At 46.6% G+C, this 19,654-nt stretch overlaps 2 protein-coding genes across 2 annotated transcripts; both read left to right on the forward strand.

Annotated features, from left to right (window-relative positions):
* The first annotated feature begins 6,076 nt into the window (after positions 1–6,076).
* Positions 6,077–10,704, forward strand: LOC311524610 (ovomucoid-like). Its single transcript, XM_084635869.1, has 4 exons — positions 6,077–6,243; positions 8,071–8,093; positions 10,144–10,259; positions 10,500–10,704. The coding sequence occupies exons 1-4, from the start codon at positions 6,186–6,188 to the stop codon at positions 10,579–10,581; spliced, it is 279 nt and encodes a 92-aa protein (XP_084491995.1). The 5' UTR covers positions 6,077–6,185; the 3' UTR covers positions 10,582–10,704.
* Positions 10,705–15,366: 4,662 nt separating this feature from the next.
* On the forward strand, positions 15,367–18,226 carry LOC311524611 (ovomucoid-like). Its single transcript, XM_084635870.1, has 4 exons — positions 15,367–15,481; positions 15,944–15,966; positions 16,570–16,685; positions 18,012–18,226. The coding sequence occupies exons 1-4, from the start codon at positions 15,424–15,426 to the stop codon at positions 18,055–18,057; spliced, it is 243 nt and encodes an 80-aa protein (XP_084491996.1). The 5' UTR covers positions 15,367–15,423; the 3' UTR covers positions 18,058–18,226.
* Positions 18,227–19,654: the final 1,428 nt, after the last annotated feature.

Consider the following 19,654-nt stretch of genomic DNA (forward strand, 5'->3'; position numbering starts at 1 on the left):
TGCTGCCCCTTAAAATTAAAAAGGTCGTTGAGCAGTTTTAAAACTAAGGGCTGGGGGAAAGCCGAGAGGTGCGGAGGAGCACGTGGTTGGGACAGAGACATCCCTTAGGGCAGGATCTACTAATGGGGATTGTCTATGTCCTAGTAAGGAGGAGAGGATGGAAGATGATAAAGTACAGGTAGGATCTCATGAGAAACAGTCAAATGAAAAAAAGTCTCATTTAATTACGTCATACAACGGGAGACAGCTAAAAAGCGACACATTTTAAAAGTGCTTCTATACCAATAATAAGCTGGGTGAACTAGAGCGCCTCGTATTCAATGAGGATATTGATATAACAGGCGTCACAGAAACCTGGTGGAATGAGGATAATCACTGGGACACAGTAATACCAGGGTACAAAATACATCGGAAGGACAGAACAGGTCATGCTGGTGGGGGAGTGGCTCTGTATGTGAAAGAAATCAAATGAATCCAATGAAGTAAAAATCTTAAATGAACCAAACTGTGCCATAGAATCTCTCTGGCTAGTAATTCCATGCTCGAATAATAAGAATATACCAGTAGGGACCTATTACCGACCACCTGACCAGGATGGTGATAGTGACTGTGAAATACTCAGGGAGATTAGAGAGGCTATTAAAATAAAAAACTCAATAATAATCGAGGATTTCAACTATCCCATATTGACTGGGTTCATGTCACCTCAGGACGGGATGCAGAGAGAAAGTTTCTTGACACCTTAAATGACGGCTTCTTGGAGCAGCTACTCCTGGAACCCACAAGAGGAGAGGTAATTCTTGATTTAGTCCTAAGTGGAGCACAGGATCAGGGCCAAGAGGTGACTATGGCTGGACCGCTTGGTAATAGTGACCATAATATACTTAAATTTAACATCCCTGTGGCGGGGAAAACACCACAGCAGCCCAACACTGTAGCATTTAGTTTCAGAAAGGGGAACGACACAAAAACAAGGAGGTTAGTTAAACAGAAATTAAAGGGTACAGCACCAAAAGTAAAATCCCTGCAAGCTGCATGGAAACTTTTTAAAGACACCATAATAGAGGCTCAACTTAAATGTCTACCCCAAATTAAAAAACAAAGTAAGAGAACCGAAAAAGAGCCGCCATGGCGAAACAACAAAGTAAGAGAAGCAGTGAGAGGCAAAAGAGGCATCCTACGAAGAGTGGAAATTAAATCCTAGTGAGGAAAATAGAAAGGAGCATGACCTCTGGCAAATGAAGTATAAAAATACAATTAGGAAGGCCAAAATAGAATTTGAGGAACAGCTAGCCAAAGACTCAAAAAGTAATAGCAAACATTTTTTTAATGACATCAGAAGCAGGAAGCCTGCTAAACAACCAGTGGGGAACTGAACGATCAAGGTGCTAAAGGAGCACTCAAGGACGATAAGGCCATTGTGGAGAAACTAAACGAATTCTTTGCATCAGTCTTCACGGCTGAGGATTTGAGGGAGATTCCTAAACCTGAGCCACTCTTTTTAGGTGACAAATCTGAGGAACTGTCCCAGACTGAGGTGTCATCAGAGGAGGTTTTGGAACAAATTGATAAATTAAAGAGTAATCACTCACCAGGACCAGGTGGGATTCACCAAGAGTTTTGAAGGAACTCAAATGTGAAATTGCAGGACTACTAACTGTAGTCTCTAACCCATCATGTCAATCAGCTTCTGTGCCAAATGGCTGGAGGTTAGTTAATGTGGGGCCAATTTTTTAAAAGGGCTCCAGAGGTGACCCTGGCAATTACAGGCCAGTAAGCCTGACTTCAGTACCTGGCAAACTGGTTGAAACTATAGTAAAGAACAAAATTGTCAGACACAGAGATGAACATAATTTCTTGGGAAGAGTCAACATAGTTTTTTAAAGGGAAATCATGCCTCACCAATCTACTAGAACTCTTTGAGGGGGTCAACAAGCATTTGGACAAGGGGGATCCAGTGGATATAGTGTACTTAGATTTTCAGAAAACCTTTGACAAGGTCCCCCGCCAAAGGCTATTAAGCAAAGTAAGCAGTCATGGGATAAGAGAGAAGGTTCTCTCATGGATTGGTAACTGGTTAAAAGATAGGAAACAAAGGGTAGGAGTAAATAGTCAGTTTTCAGAATGGAGAGAGGTGAACAGTGGTGTCCCCCAGGGGTCTGTACTGGGGCCAGTCCTATTCAACATGTTCATAAATGATCTGGAAAAAGGGATAAACAGTGAAGTGGCAAAATTTGCAGATGATACAAAAACTACTCAAGATAGTTAAATCCCAGGCAGACTGTGAAGAGCTACAAAAGAATCTCACAAAACTGGGTGACTTGGCAACAAAATGGCAGATGAAATTCAACGTTGATAAATGCAAAGCAATGCACATTGGAAAACATCATCCCCGCTATACATATAAAATGATGGGTCTAAATTAGCTGTTACCACTCAAGAAAGAGAGCTTGGAGTCATTGTGGAGAGTTCTCTGAAAACATCCACTCAGTGTGCAGTGGCCGTCAAAACAGCAAACAGAAGGTTGGGAATCATTAGGAAAGGGATAGATAATAAGACAGAAAATACCATGTTGCCTCTACATATATCCATGGTGCACCCACATCTTGAATACTGCGTGCAGATGTGGTCGCCCCATCTCAAAAAAGATATATTGGACTTGGAAAAGGTTCAGAAAAGGGCAACAAAAATTATTAGGGGTATGGAGCGTCTGCCATATGAGGAGGGATTAATGAGACTGGAACTTTTCAGCTTGGAAAAAAGACAACTAAGGGGGGATATGATAGAGGTCTATAAAATCAAAACTGGCGTGGAGAAAGTAAACAAGGAAGTGTTATATACTCCTTCTCATAACACAAGAACTAGGGGTCACCAAATGAAATTAATAGGCAGCAGGTTTAAAACAAACAAAAGGAAGTATTTTTTCACACAAGACACAGTCAACCTGTGGAACTCCTTGCCAGAGAATGTTGTGAAGGCCAAGACGATAACAAGGTTCAAAAAAGAATGAGATAAATTCATGGAAGATAGGTCCTGGAGGATAGGAGGATGTACAGAGATGGTGTCCCTAGCCTGTGTTTGCCAGAAGCTGGGAAATGGTGACAGGGAGTGGATCACTTGATGATTCCCTGTTCTGTTCATTCCCTCTGGGGCACCTGGCATTGGCCACTGTTGGCAGACAGAATACTGGGCTAGATGGACCTTTGGTCTGACCAGTGTGCCTGTTTTTATGCTCTCATGACTCAGGGACCCGGTTTTGATTCTCAGACTGAGATGTTTCAGAGTAGCAGCCGTGTTAGTCTGTATTCGCAAAAAGAAAAGGAGTACTTGTGGCACCTTAGAGACTAACCAATTTATTTGAGCATGAGCTTTCGTGAGCTACAGCTCACTTCATCGGATGCATACTGTGGAAACTGCAGAAGACATTATATACACAGAGACCATGAAACAATACCTCCTCCCACCCCACTCTCCTGCTGGTAATAGCAGGAGATTGTTTCATGGTCTCTGTGTATATAATGTCTTCTGCAGTTTCCACAGAAGCAGGGCCCGGTGCACCCAGACAGTTACCCGGTTCCCAGCTGCTCCTGCATTTGGGAGCAGAGAAGGGAACATCCCACCGCTTCCCCCGCAGCAGCACTGGGGCCATGTGGTGTCCCACTGTGCCATAGCCCACAGCGACCCCGCACCCCTCCCAATCCCCGCAGCACAGACCTGTACGCTGAACCCAGCCACGATCTCCGTGGTGCACAAGGGGCGGAGAGGTCCCGCCGCATGGGGTCTGTGCTGCCTTCCTGCCCCATGCAGCATAGCCACCGCTTGTCCCGCTCCTCTGGATCCCAGCAGACCTCTCTGCTGCCTTCGTTCGGGGCTGCCCCGAGGGAGCTCTGCCTGTGCCCATTAACATATGGACACGGGGCTACTGGCTGCATGCTGGTGCCACGTGGCCACTTCCCCTCCCTCCTGGCCCAGATCGAATTTCCCAGCTGCTCTTACCAACAGACTGGCAGGGGCTTGAATGGTAAAGGGGCTGGCAGTGCGCGAGGGACAGGGCGCATGGACCCTGGAGTATGCTGGTTTCTGGTGCTGGACAGCAAAGATGAATGTGACGGGGACGCAAGGTGGCGGTTCTCAGCAACCTGCAGAGCCCTGGACGCACCTGAAGTAACTAATCTGCCTTCCTCTGCAGGTGCGTCAAGATTTACAAAGGCTTACGCTGAATTCACCCATGTATGTCAGGGCAGTTTAACCTTTCCCCGTGATATTTATTGCAGTCCCCAAAGAGTATTTGATACAGACACATTCTTGCCCTACTTACGAGCATCCGGTAATGTGGGATTGTTAACATTAGGGTTGGTGAACTGCTCTTCTTCATGCCAACACCTGTGCTCATGTGACAATGACGAGTGTCGTTCATAAGAAAAGCATTTGCTATGTGTTAGTTGGCACACGCAATCCTCCTTGTGCAAAAGTTTCAACCAACGAATCAGGGGGCACCAAATGTCCGTTTGGCTTAGATGACCAGCCAGACATGATGAATTAAGAATTGGGAATGACCAATCACTGTATTGGTTTGTAGCGTCAGTGACCATTTCGACAGGGATTTCATAATCCAAGTGGAGAGAGAACCAACCTCTTGTCTACATATATGAGATCTCCTCCCTTGGGCTGCGCTGAGAGATCATCTTTAGAGCTCAGCGCTAACAGACTCCAGCAGACCCACGAACCACTTCCACCCTGAAGACAGAAGCTGTCGTTGTGTTCCTTGCTCTGGGGCTCCTCTCCAGCTTTCAGGGTGAGTAACTTTTGCTGCAGCCTGTACGGAGCTCTGTGTCTGACCCTCTAACCTTCTGCACGGGCTCGACTATTAAAAAGCATCTCAGCACCAGCTACGGACGTTTGGGTGTCAGGATTAAGCCAGGGAAGTGGCTCATGGCAGAAACAGCATTTTCCTTTGGGAAGATGTTACTGAGGAGCCATTATGGGCTTTTAACCAAACTCCAGTCTGGGAACTACAAACAATCGCACTTGCAATTAATTGTAGGCCCAGTGGTGCTATTCGGGGGTTGGACTAGTTGACCTCCTGAGGTCTCTTCCAACCCTAATTTTCTATGATTCTATGATTTCAGGTCAGACTGTGGGTGCATTACTCTCCATGTTTCTATTTGTCACAGCAATTGGATGAGGGTGCAGGACTCCTTCCCATGGCCCAGTTGCTGGTTAGCAATCTGCTTCCGTTGTCCTAGGCAGAGATGACTGTTTTTAGCTAGTTTCTCTCTGACATTGTGTCCTTTGTGTCTGTGTTTTGTTCCAGATGCTGCCGGCCAGGGTCATCGGGTGAGTCGAAATCTCACTGTGAATGAATTGTCACTTGCCCCAATCTCTGGTATGTAGCATCATGGAGACCAGGACCTCCGGGTTAGAAACACGCTGGAACTCATGAAGCAATGTGGGAGCAGACTATACCCCAGGCCCTAATGAGGGGAGAGCGAATCCCTGTGGTCAGGCTGATGGATTCCATGTACGATTGGACAGGACACCATCTGTGATGGGCCTGTGGGAGGCACCGGGAGCAACTCAGAGATGGAACGAGAGAGGGGATGGTATCACAAGAACACGAGGTTCTTTATATTTGAGTTAGACCTGCCCTCTAGCTCCTCTAAACTAAGCCAGGCACCGGCTCCGGGCAGAATACGTGCAAGATCAGGACAGCAGGACCGTCGCTTATGGTCAGCTTTCCCCCTGCTGCGGGGACCGACTGCAGAGTCTGGCCGGAAGAGGCTGGTAACACAGGTGCTTTGCTGGCTCGGTGCCTTTAACGTGCAGCGTGACAAATATGTTCCACACTCACAGTCCTGACAATCAGGAATGTCCAGGTTCGGCTGCCCATGTGCGCCATGATGAGCACTCAGCCCACATAACTACTCCATTATTCACCAAATCAAGGGTGTGACTTTTCCTCCAACTTATCCTGGAAACTTGTTGTGGAGGAAACATTGTTCACAGCTTGGCATTCCCACTGAGAGCTTTGCTTCCGGTTGCCGGAGTTGTGAGTGAGTATTTCGGGTGAGTCACAATGAAGGTGGGTTCTCCGACACCCTATATATAGTGGGGCTCTGTGTGGGGGGTTTACTGAGGGAGCAGAGCACCAAGAGCCCACTGCAGACCAGACAGCCACGTCCGCCATGAAGATAACAGGGGCCGTTCTGCTCTTCGCTCTGGCACTTTGCTGCTTCTACTCAGGTGAGTCACTTTGGCTGTAGCCTGTGCTGAACCTTGCCCTATCCCCGAAAAGATGGGGCCAGCCTCACTCTCATCCCTAAAGGGGTTCGCACACCCCCACAGTGGCTGATTCCAGGAGCAGCTGGTTTATTTCTGAGATGCCGCTGCACAGCCTGGACATTGAGCAGCAGGCTGATTCCAGGAGCGCTGACCTCCCTGCACGGATCCCAGAGCTCGGAAGGGCTGTTCTCGGGCTTCTCTCTGGGCTGGGATCTCACTGACTCTGCCAGAAACCGAGGCAGCTCAAAAGATTCACAGCCCCTAGAAAACAAACATCCATGGAATCCCCTTTCTTTTGGAATTTCTTCTCATCCACGGTTCTAGTTGTTTTCTGATTATTTTGTTGGGGACAAGGGGGTTGGTTGGCAGTAAAATTCTTGATCTAGTTGCCTACATAATTTTAATTCCTGTCATTGTTTATTAAGAAACTCCACAAAGAGCCCATTAGGTAGGGTGACCAGATGTATCGACTTTATAGGGACACTCCCAATATTGGGGGCTTTTTCTTATATAGGTGCCTATTTCCCCTCCCCTTCCCCCCAGTTTTTCACAATTTTTATCTACTTACCCTACCATCGTGAGTCAAAAATTCCCACCCTGGATCAGACCAGGCACCCTTCTACCCAATCTCTGTTTCCAACACTAGCCTGTGCCAGTGTATTTAGAGCGATGTACAAGGCCCTCAGCAGTTCTGAGGGAAGCTTCCCACAGGAAAAATTTCTTCTTACTTTGTATTACGTAGGAGTTGCTTTATGCCCTGAATTAATCCAGTTCAACGATACTTTATTAGCATGACAAGATCTATGGCATTGCCAAAGTCGAAACCGGAGGATTTAGATCCTCTCCAAACATTTGCTTTGTTGGGGTTAAATCCCTACCTTGTAATGCTGGATGATCCCGTTATCCATAGCTCCTTAATACAGATAATCTTCACTTGGGGGGCTGAGATCTTAGTCAATTGGATAGAGTTTCATTAACAAACAGAGTCAGACCTGTTCAGAATGAAACGTCTCATTAGAATTGAGTAATTGTTGATGTAACTCTGTGCTATGGCTTAACTCTGAAGAGACACTCAAATAATGGAGGTTTCAGAGTAGCAGCCGCGTTAGTCTGTATTCGCAAAAAGAACAGGAGGACTTGTGGCACCTTAGAGACTAACCAATTCATTTGAGCATAAGCTTTCGTGAGCTACAGCTCACTTCATCGGATACGGAGCGAGAGAGAGTCAAAAGCTGCTGAGGTTTTTATGGATGCCCGTGAGATCCTGGATCCTGCAAAATAGCTGCTGAGACACAACCGTTAGTGGTCTGGTATTTTTCAGACAGTGTCAATGAACGGACCAGACAGGGTCCATGGCAGAGTGTGCAGTGTTATGGTCACACCATCCAAACGGATGTTAGAGTAAAATGTAAAACTCTCTTTCTGGATGCTTGTAATGTACTACAACATGAAGTTCCTGGAAAAGTAGGAAACTCCCCAGCCTCCCCCAAAGGTGAGGGTGAGATCCTGTAGAGGAGACACCTGTCTAGAGTAGGATCACTCTGGAACGTCCCAAGAATGTTTGCCTCTTCCTTCCTCCGTTCCTCCTTTGCGACGTCACTTCAGTTAACACAGGTATACAAGAGCTGACATCCCTAGTGGCACAACCCCATACCAGAACATTTGAAAAGGCTCTGTATCAAAGTAAAGAGAGAGACTTGGTCAGAACTCGGGACATCAATAACCCCAGCACCAGGATGGGCAAGAGAATCTGAAACAGTCTCATTCTGTCTGTATGTTTTGTTCCAGATGCTGCTGGCCAGGCTGGTAAGGTAAGTCGAACTCTCCCTGTTCATTAATAATCACTTTCCCCAGTCTCTGGCTTGTAACATCACAGGGACCATGATCTCTGGGTTAGAAACATGCTAGAACTCATGACTCAAAGCAGAAGCAGAGTCTACCTCGTGCCCGAGCCAGGGGGGAGTGAATCTCTGGGGCTGAGAATCCCTGGGTACATCTACACTGGAACAAAAGATCCAGGACCTGGCCATGGCTGGACCGGCTGAGCTGACATGGGCTCAGGGGGCTTGGGCTGCAGGCCTAAAAATTGCGGTGTAGATGTTCGGGCTCTGGGATCCTCTCCCCTCGTGGGCTACCAAAGCTCGGGCTCCAGCCCAAGCCCAAATGTCTACACAGCAATTGTACAGCCCGAGCCCAAGTCAGCTGACCTGAGCTAGCCAGGAGTGTCTCACTGCCGAGTAGACGTAAGCCATAGGGTCAGAGTGATGGATTCCATAGACTATTGTACAGGGCAGTCTGTGATGGGCCTGGGGGAGACACAGGGAGCAACTGAGACAGAACAGAGGAAGTGACGGTATGACAAGAGCATGAGGTTTTTTATTTATGAGCATCTGCTGCCTGTGGAGATGCTCTTTCACTCACATTCTATATGATGTAGGTTCAGAAGCATCTCTTAGACCAGCCTGTACCCCTACGTTCACCCCTTTAAGAAGACTGTGATAAATTTTGTACAAAGTATGCAGTGTAAGGGATCATTTGAAAACTCATAATGTGCTGAACATTATTGTCCTGTTAAGTCTGTGAGACACCATGGTATGTAAAGTTATAAGATTCTACTGTATAAGACATGTCCCCAGTATGGGGAAACAGTCATAAACCAGAGACAAAAGACAAACTAACACCTCAGCCAGGTCTCCACATAATCAAATGGACCATCACGCGGTTAAGGGGCCATTCTTTGGCAGCAAAAAAGCTGTGAGCGAGAAATTTACTTGTTGGCAAAGGAACAGCTGGAGGTTCCCATCCCTACAAACTTTCTGTCGCATGAACCCCAGCTGGAGATGATGCTCAAAGAAGAGGGAAAAATATAAGAATGGGGAACAAACTCCCCAAGTTACTCCTCCCTTTCTCTCTGCCCATGACATCAACAACACCTGAAAGACAAGGAAAGTAACACTGGACTGAGGGAGGGGTCCTGGCGGAAATGACAGCCAGTAAGACTGCTGAAGCATTTGGTGAGAGAGACCTTTTGCTTTGAATTCACGTAGCTTGATAAGTCAGGCGTTAGTGGTGTTTTGCTTTTATTTTCTTGTAGCCAATCCTGACTTTGATGCCTCCTGACTTGTAATCACTTAAAATCTATCTTTCTGTAGTTAAGCATCTTGTTTTATCTAAACCAGTGTGTTTGGATTGAAGTGTTTGGAAAACTCCATTTGCGACAATAGGATTTGTGCATTTCATTTTCTATTAATAAAATGACAGACTTTATAGGAGCTTATATGGTCCAGGAGGGTGCTGGGCAGTACAAGATGCACACTTCTGGGGGAAACTCTGGGACTGGAAATTTGCTGCTCTTCCCCTGTAGTGTAATTCAAGAGTGGCTTGCCAAAGGACTCATACTGTACAGCTCGGAGTAATTTACATGCTGGAAGCTGTGTGTGAGTAGGAACAGGAGTGGTTGCTTTCATAGCAAAGCAGAGTAAAAGGCACCCCAGGTTGGAGGATTGAGGGGACACAGCTGTTCATCAGTCCAGATTGTACCCTGGGTAATGTCAGATTAGCATCTGATGCCTACGGAGTTGCCCCTTCGCTCACACACCATGTGATGTGGGTTCAGAAACGTCTCTTACACCAGGGAGACGGGCCCGGCTCCTCCTGGCAGCGAGAGGGGAATTGGGAAGTCAGTTAGTCAGAACGTCAGTAGAGACTAGGGACAGGATTAGGTACTGTGAGCTCTGGGGGGCAGGGACTGTCCCTTCCTCTCTATTCAGAGAATGCCCAGCCCCATGGGCGAGTGGGGGCATCGGGGCACTACTGAAATGCAGACAATTACTGTAATAGCAATTCTAATGTTCCTTGTAGGGTTTCTGCAGTGAGTACAAGAAGCCTCCGGAAATCTGCACCTTAGAGTACAACCCGGTCTGTGGCACTGATGGCAAGACATATGGAAACAAATGTGTCTTTTGTGGAGCAGTTTAGTAAGTATCAGAGTAAAGGGCCCACTAACAAAAACTAAAATACAATTGTGAGGTAATTCAAGGCCCTGCCTGCGCCCATATCTTTACCTCGTAGAGGCTGGGTCGACTTCCTCAGTGTAATTTTTCCTGTCAGCAAATAAGCTCTGGTGAATTTGACCTCCTGGGGCCTTGACAGATGCTTTGCTCTCTTTGGCCATCAGGTTGCAGCACTGAGTTCTGTGTCTCTCTCTTTCCCTCTAGTGAAAACCTTGGAAGTCTTTGCTTTCAGCATTATGGAGAATGCAAGTCGCACAATGAGGACAAGGAAAGAGAAGACCTTTAGCATTTGGTTCCCATGAGCAGATCCCTGCAAGGAGTCACGTTCTCGTCTCATCCATCGGTTCCAGGCCTCTAAGAGCATCGCTGACTCCCCACCTGTCTATGCAATAAAGCAAACTCAGCAGAATTTGTGACCTCTGTGGGGTTTTTTCCCCTTTTCCAAGGAGGGACTCTGCTCTCCCATGTCTCACACAAGCTCTCCCCAGCTTACAGACCAGAGTTAATGAGAACACAAAGTGCAGTAACCAGTCACAGGCTTTAAGGGAGCCACAGACTTGCAAGTATTATATCTCCTCCTGCCATGGCTTTTCCTACAAGATAAATCGATACACAAACCCCGGACACGTTCCCTGTGTCTGACTCCCTTCCAGGCCTGAGTGCTCTCCATGGACCACAACATGAGACCGTGAGCAAAGCCCACGTAAAAGGCCTTGACCTGGGAGAACAGCAAGGGATGGGAGGATACAGGATCCCCAACCCAGACATAGGGCCCAGGGGGCTACTTGTCGGGGTGGGAGGTGTAAAGGGCTTGTGGGCATGTGGATCCATGCTGTGCGTCACACCCTACACACCAACAAACCCTTGATCCTTCCGATACTGCCCCCCCAGAGACCCACGAGCAGCCCAGCCTGTCCGTCTCCTCCATGGCGCGCAGGGGACTGCAGAGTCCCTCTGACTGGGGTCTGAGCTGCGCTGTGCAGCAGACCAACAACCTTCCACATTTGGTTCTTCATGTGCATGGAAGCTGCCTCACTTCTGGGCTGCCCTGGGGGACTCCCAGTGACTCAGGAGAGTCTGGGGGCAGGGAGACGTCAGAGACAAAGAACGGGGAGGTTGGTATAAAGAGGCAGCCCGAAATGACTCTTGGGAAAGGGGGAGTCTATACAGGAAGGATGGGATCCACCTAAACCAGACTGGAACCAGATTGCTGCCACTTAAAATTAAAACGGTCGTTGAGCAGTTTTAAAACTAAGGGCTGGGGGAAAGCCGAGAGGTGCGGAGGAGCACGTGGTTGGGACAGAGACATCCCTTAGGGCAGGATCTACTAATGGGGATTGTCTATGTCCTAGTAAGGAGGAGAGGATGGAAGATGATAAAGTACAGGTAGGATCTGATGAGAAACAGTCAAATGAAAAAAAGTCTCATTTAATTACGTCATGCTACGGGAGACAGCTAAAAAGCGACACATTTTAAAAGTGCTTCTATACCAATAATAAGCTGGGTGAACTAGAGCGCCCCGTATTCAATGAGGATATTGATATAACAGGCATCACAGAAACCTGGTGGAATGAGGATAATCACTGGGACACAGTAATACCAGGGTACAAAATACATCGGAAGGACAGAACAGGTCGTGCTGGTCGGGGAGTGGCACTGTATGTGAAAGAAATCAAATGAATCCAATGAAGTAAAAATCTTAAATGAACCAAACTGTGCCATAGAATCTCTCTGGCTAGTAATTCCATGCTCGAATAATAAGAATATACCAGTAGGGACATATTACCGACCACCTGACCAGGATGGTGATAGTGACTGTGAAATGCTCAGGGAGATTAGAGGTGCTATTAAAATAAAAAACTCAATTATAATCGAGGATTTCAACTATCCCATATTGACTGGGTTCATGTCACCTTGGGACGGGATGCAGAGAGAAACTTTCTTGACACCTTAAATGACGGCTTCTTGGAGCAGCTACTCCTGGAACCCACCAGAGGGGAGGCAATTCTTGATTTAGTCCTAAGTGGAGCACAGGATCAGGTCCAAGAGGTGACTATGGCTGGACCGCTTGGTAATAGTGACCATAATATACTTAAATTTAACATCCCTGTGGCGGGGAAAACACCACAGCAGCCCAACACTGTAGCATTTAGTTTCAGAAAGGGGAATGACACAAAAACGAGGAGGTTAGTTAAACAGAAATTAAAGGGTACAGCACCAAAAGTAAAATCCCTGCAAGCTGCATGGAAACTTTTTAAAGACACCATAATAGAGGCTCAACTTAAATGTATACCCCAAATTAAAAAATAAAGTAAGAGAACCGAAAAAGAGCCGCCATGGCGAAACAACAAAGTAAGAGAAGCAGTGAGAGGCAAAAGAGGCATCCTACGAAGAGTGGAAATTAAATCCTAGTGAGGAAAATAGAAAGGAGCATGAACTCTGGCAAATGAAGTATAAAAATACAATTAGGAAGGCCAAAATAGAATTTGAGGAACAGCTAGCCAAAGACTCAAAAAGTAATAGCAAACATTTTTTTAATGACATCAGAAGCAGGAAGCCTGCTAAACAACCAGTGGGGAACTGAACGATCAAGGTGCTAAAGGAGCACTCAAGGACGATAAGGCCATTGTGGAGAAACTAAACGAATTCTTTGCATCAGCCTTCACGGATGAGGATTTGAAGGAGATTCCTAAACCTGAGCCACTCTTTTTAGGTGACAAATCTGAGGAACTGTCCCAGACTGAGGTGTCATCAGAGGAGGTTTTGGAACAAATTGATAAATTAAAGAGTAATCACTCACCAGGACCAGGTGGGATTCACCCAAGAGTTTTGAAGGAACTCAAATGTGAAATTGCAGGACTACTAACTGTAGTCTCTAACCCATCATGTCAATCAGCTTCTGTGCCAAATGGCTGGAGGTTAGTTAATGTGGGGCCAATTTTTTAAAAGGGCTCCAGAGGTGACCCTGGCAATTACAGGCCAGTAAGCCTGACTTCAGTACCGGGCAAACTGGTTGAAACTATAGTAAAGAACAAAATTGTCAGACACAGAGATGAACATAATTTCTTGGGGAAGAGTCAATATAGTTTTTTAAGGGAAATCATGCCTAACCAATCTACTAGAACTCTTTGAGGGGGTCAACAAGCATTTGGACAAGGGGGATCCAGTGGATATAGTGTACTTAGATTTTCAGAAAACCTTTGACAAGGTCCCCCGCCAAAGGCTATTAAGCAAAGTAAGCAGTCATGGGATAAGAGAGAAGGTTCTCTCATGGATTGGTAACTGGTTAAAAGATAGGAAACAAAGGGTAGGAGTAAATGGTCAGTTCTCAGAATGGAGAGAGGTGAACTGTGGTGTCCCCCAGGGGTCTGTACTGGGGCCAGTCCTATTCAACATGTTCATAAATGATCTGGAAAACGGGATAAACAGTGAAGTGGCAAAATTTGCAGATGATACAAAAACTACTCAAGATAGTTAAATCCCAGGCAGACTGTGAAGAGCTACAAAAGAATCTCACAAAACTGGGTGACTTGGCAACAAAATGGCAGATGAAATTCAACGTTGATAAATGCAAAGCAATGCACATTGGAAAACATCATCCCCGCTATACATATAAAATGATGGGTCTAAATTAGCTGTTACCACTCAAGAAAGAGAGCTTGGAGTCATTGTGGAGAGTTCTCTGAAAACATCCACTCAGTGTGCAGTGGCCGTCAAAACAGCAAACAGAAGGTTGGGAATCATTAGGAAAGGGATAGATAATAAGACAGAAAATACCATGTTGCCTCTACATATATCCATGGTGCACCCACATCTTGAATACTGCGTGCAGATGTGGTCGCCCCATCTCAAAAAAGATATATTGGACTTGGAAAAGGTTCAGAAAAGGGCAACAAAAATTATTAGGGGTATGGAGTGTCTGCCATATGAGGAGAGATTAATGAGACTGGAACTTTTCAGCTTGGAAAAAAGACAACTAAGGAGGGATATGATAGAGGTCTATAAAATCAAAACTGGTGTGGAGAAAGTAAATAAGGAAGTGTTATATACTCCTTCTTATAACACAAGAACTAGGGGTCACCAAATGAAATTAATAGGCAGCAGGTTTAAAACAAACAAAAGGAAGTATTTTTTCACACAAGACACAGTCAACCTGTGGAACTCCTTGCCAGAGAATGTTGTGAAGGCCAAGACGATAACAAGGTTCAAAAAAGAATGAGATAAATTCATGGAAGATAGGTCCTGGAGGATAGGAGGATGTACAGAGATGGTGTCCCTAGCCTGTGTTTGCCAGAAGCTGGGAAATGGTGACAGGGAGTGGATCACTTGATGATTCCCTGTTCTGTTCATTCCCTCTGGGGCACCTGGCATTGGCCACTGTTGGCAGACAGAATACTGGGCTAGATGGACCTTTGGTCTGACCAGTGTGCCTGTTCTTATGTTCTCATGACTCAGGGACCCGGTTTTGATTCTCAGACTGAGATGTTTCAGAGTAACAGCCATGTTAGTCTGTATTTGCAAAAAGAAAAGGAGGACTTGTGGCACCTTAGAGACTAACCAATTTATTTGAGCATGAGCTTTCGTGAGCTACAGCTCACTTCATCGGATGCATACTGTGGAAACTGCAGAAGACATTATATACACAGAGACCATGAAACAATACCTCCTCCCACCCCACTCTCCTGCTGGTAATAGCAGGAGATTGTTTCATGGTCTCTGTGTATATAATGTCTTCTGCAGTTTCCACAGTATGCATCCGATGAAGTAACTAATCTGAAGTAACTAATCTGCCTTCCTCTGCAGGTGCGTCAAGATTTACAAAGGCTTAGTCTAAATTCACCCATGTATGTCAGGGCAGTTTAACCTTTCCCCACGAATATTTATTGCAGTCCCGAAAGGGTATCTGATACAGACACATTCTTGTCTGACTTACAATTTACAAGGGAATGACGATTTGCTGTATTGGTTTGTAGAATCAGTGACCATTTCAACAGGGATTTCATAATCTAATTGGAGAACCCAACCTCTTGTCTATATATATGAGATCTCCTCCCTTAGGCTGCATTGAGAGATCATCTGCAGAGCTCAGCGCTAACAGACTCCAGCAGACCCACGAACCACTTCCACCATGAAGACAGCAGCTGCCATTGTGTTCCTCGCTGTGGGGCTCTTCTCCAGCTTTCAGGGTGAGTAACTTTTGCTGCAGCCTGTACAGAGCTCTGTGTCTGACCCTCTAACCTTCGGCACGGGCTCGATTGTTAAAATCTTGCTTGGCACGAGCTAAGGACATTTGGGTGTTGAGACTAAGCCGGGGAAGTGGTTCATGGCAGAAACAGCAATTTCCTTTGGAAAGATGTAACTGAGGGGCCATTAAGGGCCTTTCCCCAAATTCCAGTCTGGGAGCTTCAAACAATCGCACCTGCAATTAGTTGTGTGCCCCGGTGATGATATTTCAGGCAGGCTGTGGGTGCATTACGCTCATGTTTCTATTTGTCACACCGATTGGATGAGGGAGCAGAAAACCTTCCCATGGCCCAGTTGCTGGTTAGGAAGCTGCATCCATTTTCCTAGGCAGAAATGAATGTTATTAACTGATTTCCCTCTGACATTCCCTTCGTGGTATGGTTTGTGTCTGTGTTTTCTTCCAGATGCTGTCGGCCAGGGTCATCGGGTGAGTCTAACTCTCACTTTGAATGAATTGTCACTTGCCCCGATCCGTGGTATGTAGTATCATGGAGACCAGGACCTCTGGGTTAGAAACACGCTGGAACTCATGAGGCAATTTGGGAGCAGACTGTACCCCAGGCCCTAGTGAGGGGAGAGCGAATCCGTGGGGCGGAGACTACATGTGGTCAGAGTGCTGGATTCCATACACTATTCCACAGGACACCATCTGTGATGGGCCTGTGGGAGTCTCAAAAAGCAACTCAGAGACAGAACGGGGAGGGGATGGTATAACAAGTGCATAAGGCTTTTTATATTTGAGCATCTGCTTCCTGCGGAGATGCCCCTTCGCTCACACACCTTATGGTGCAGGTTCGGAAGAGTCTCGTGGACCAGGGAGACGGGCTCAGCTCCTTCAGCCAGGGAGAGGAGAATTTGGAAGTCAGAACCACTGTAGAAAGAGACAAGGGACAGGAAAGATAGTGCGGTGGTGGCGGGGTGGGGGGTGTGACTGTCCCTTCCTCTGTGTTCATAGCATGCCCAGCACCATGGGAATGTCAGGGTACTACTCCAATACAGACAATAACACTGATATTCATTTCACTTGTAGGGTTTCTGCAGTGAGTACCAGAGTCGTCCAACTTTCTGCACCTTGGAGTACAACCCGATCTGTGGCACTGATGGCAAGACATACGGCAACAAATGTGCCTTTTGTAGTGCAGTCTTGTAAGTAGATAGGATGAAATTCAATAAGGACAATGCAAAGTGCTCCACTGAGGAAGGAACAATCCGTTGTACACACACACAATGGGAAATGACTGCCTAGGAAGGAGTCCTGCAGAAAGGGATCTGGGGGTCAGAGTGGATCACAAGAGAAATATGAGTCAACAGTGTAACACTGTTGCAGAAAAAGCAAACATCATTCCGGGATGTATTAGCAAGAGTGTTGAACGCAAAACATGAGAAGTAATTCTTCTGCTTTACTCTGCACTGATTAGGCCTCAACTGGAGTGTTGTGTCCAGTTCTGGATGCCACTTTTCAGGGGAAATGTGGAGAAATTGGAGGAAGTCCAGAAAAGAGCAAGAAAAATGATGAAAGGCCTAGAAAACATAACCTATGAGGGAAGCTTGAAAAAATTGGGTTTGTTTAGTCTGGAGAAGAGAAGACTGAGAGGGGACATGATAACAGTTTTGGAGTACATAAAAGGTTGTTACAAGCAGGAGGGAGAAAAGTTGTTTTAATTAACCTCTGAGGATAGGACAAGAAGCAATGGGCTTCAATTGCAGCAAGGGCAGTAGTTAAGCACTGGAATAAATTGCATGGGGAGGTGGTGGAATCTCCATCCTTGGAGATTTTTAAGAGCAGGTTAGACAAACACCTGTCATGGATGGTCTAGATCAGTGGTTGGCAACCTGCATGCAGCCCATCAGGGTAATCTGATTGTGAGCTGCGAGACATTGTGCTGACCTTGACTGTCTGCAGGCACGGCCCCCCACAGCTCCCAGTGGCCTCAGTTTGCCGATCCCGGCCAATGGGAGCTGCGGGAAGTGGCAGGCAGCACATTCCTGCGGCCCACCACTTCCCGCATTGGCCGGGAATGGCAAACCACAGCCACTGGGAGCTGGAGGGGGAGGGGGGCGTGCCTGCAGACAGTCAACATCAGCACAATGTCTCACGGCCCTCAATCAGATTACCCTGATGGGCTGCATGCAGGTTGCAGGCTGCAGGTTGCCCACCACTGGTCTTGATCAGGAGTGCTGGGGACTGGACTAGATAAGCTCTCAAGGTCCCTTCCAGTCCTACGATTCTATGATTCTAAAGAAATAAATAGCCCATTTATAAAAAAAAAAACATAATTGTGGTGTGATTCAAGCCCCTGCCTGCGCCCATGTCTTTACCTCCTAGATGTTGGGTCAACTTCCTCAGTCTAATTTTTCCTTTCAGCAAATAAACTCTGGTTAATTTGACATAATGGGGCCTTGACAGAAGCTTTGCTCTCATTGCCATAGGGGTTGCAAGCCTGAGTTCTGTGTCTCTTACTTTCCCCCTAGTGAAAACCTTGGAAATCTTTGCTTTGACCAGTATGGAGAATGCTGAATCCTCAGGGGTGCTGAGTGCTGATATGGAGCTGAACCCCATTTGCTTCTAGTTCCCACCAGCAGATCCCCACATGGAGCCACGTTCTCGACTCATCCTCCATTTCCAGGGCTCCTGACAGCATCACTGACTATCCCCTCGTCTGTGCAATAAAGTAAACTCAGCAGAATTCGTGACCTATGGTTTTTTTCTCTTTCCAAGGAGGGACTCTGCTCTCCCGTGTCTCACACAAGCCCCCACCAGCTTACAGACCGGAGTTAATGAGAACACAAAGTGCAGTAACCAGTCACAGGCATTAAAGGAGCCACAGATTGGCAATTATTATATCACCTCCTGCCATGGCTTTTCCTACTAGAGATATCGATACACAAACCCCAGACACGTTCCCTGTATCGGACTCCCTTCCAACTCTGAGCGTTCTCCTTGGATCAAATCATGAGACCATGAGCGAAGCCCCAGTAAAAGGTGCATAAAAAGGTGATGACCGCGGGTTGGAGAGCTAAGGGGGGTGCCATTGAGTAGACCCCAGAGGGAGCAGAGATGCAGGGATTCAGTTAACCCCAGAAATGTGACACGGCCCACGTCACAGAGCCATGGATTCATAGAGCGTAAGGCCATTACATCATCTAGTCTGACTTGCTGTATAACGCAGGTCTTACATTTCACCATTACCCCTGTGCCGGGCCCAGCAATGCAGCTTCCAGAAAGTCACCCAGACTGGGTCTCCAGAGATGGTGAATCCACCATTTTTTCTTGGAGTTTGTTCCAATGGTTTGTCACACTCATCGCTAAAAATGTCCATCTAATTTCTAATTGGAATTTGTCTGGCTTTGGTTCCAGCCACTGACTTGTGTTCTGCCTTTCTCTGATCTCATAATGAACCTTTTAGTACCCAGTATTCTCTCCCCTTCAGGGTACTTACACACGGCAATCAAGTCACCTCTCTGCCTTCTTTCTGATAAGCTAAACAGAACGACCTCTTTAAGTCTCTCACTGCTCAGGCATTTCCTCCAGTGCTCGAGGCACACAATGCACAGTCAACCTGTGGAAATCTTTGCCAGGGGATGTTGTGAAGGCCAAGACTATGACAGGGTTCAATAAAGAACTAGAAAAGTTCATAGAGGATAGGTCCATCAGTGGCTATTAGCCAGGATGGGCAGGGATGGTGTCCTTAGCCTCTGTTTGCCAGATGCCTCTGGGGCACCTGGCACTGGCCACTGTCGGAAGACAGGACACTGGGCTAGATGGACCTTTGGTCTGACCCATATGGCTGTTCTTATGTTCTTAAGTCATTTTTGTGGCTCTTTTCTGCACCTCCTCCAATTTTTAAACATCCTTTTTCAAATGTGGACACCACAGTTGGAGTCAATCTTCCAGTATTGGTCCCAGCAATCATAGAACCATAGAATCATAGGACTGGAAGGGTCCTCGAGAGGTCATCTAGTTCAGTCCCCTGCACTCAAAACAGGACTAAGTATTATCTAGACCATTCCTGAGAGGTGTTTGTCCAACCTGCTCTTAAAAATCTCCAATGATGGAGATTCCACAACCTCCCCATACAATTTATTCCAGTGCTTAACCACCCTGACAGTTAGAA

The sequence above is a fragment of the Lepidochelys olivacea genome (assembly GCF_965140295.1).
Source record: "Lepidochelys olivacea isolate rLepOli2 genome assembly, chromosome: 8".
In the NCBI taxonomy this organism is placed as follows: domain Eukaryota; kingdom Metazoa; phylum Chordata; order Testudines; family Cheloniidae; genus Lepidochelys; species Lepidochelys olivacea.

What these genes read in the sequence shown, in the direction of transcription:
- LOC311524610 (XM_084635869.1), top strand. Translation starts at nt 6,186, where the DNA reads ATGAAGATAACAGGGGCCGTTCTGCTCTTCGCTCTGGCACTTTGCTGC. An exon ending in ACTTTGCTGCTTCTACTCAG is followed by an intron (nt 6,244 to 8,070) that starts GTGAGTCACTTT and finishes GTTTTGTTCCAG; the next exon opens with ATGCTGCTGGCCAGGCTGGT. An exon ending in GTCTTTTGTGGAGCAGTTTA is followed by an intron (nt 10,260 to 10,499) that starts GTAAGTATCAGA and finishes CTTTCCCTCTAG; the next exon opens with TGAAAACCTTGGAAGTCTTT.
- LOC311524611 (XM_084635870.1), top strand. Translation starts at nt 15,424, where the DNA reads ATGAAGACAGCAGCTGCCATTGTGTTCCTCGCTGTGGGGCTCTTCTCC. An exon ending in CTGTCGGCCAGGGTCATCGG is followed by an intron (nt 15,967 to 16,569) that starts GTGAGTCTAACT and finishes TTTCACTTGTAG; the next exon opens with GGTTTCTGCAGTGAGTACCA. An exon ending in GCCTTTTGTAGTGCAGTCTT is followed by an intron (nt 16,686 to 18,011) that starts GTAAGTAGATAG and finishes CTTTCCCCCTAG; the next exon opens with TGAAAACCTTGGAAATCTTT.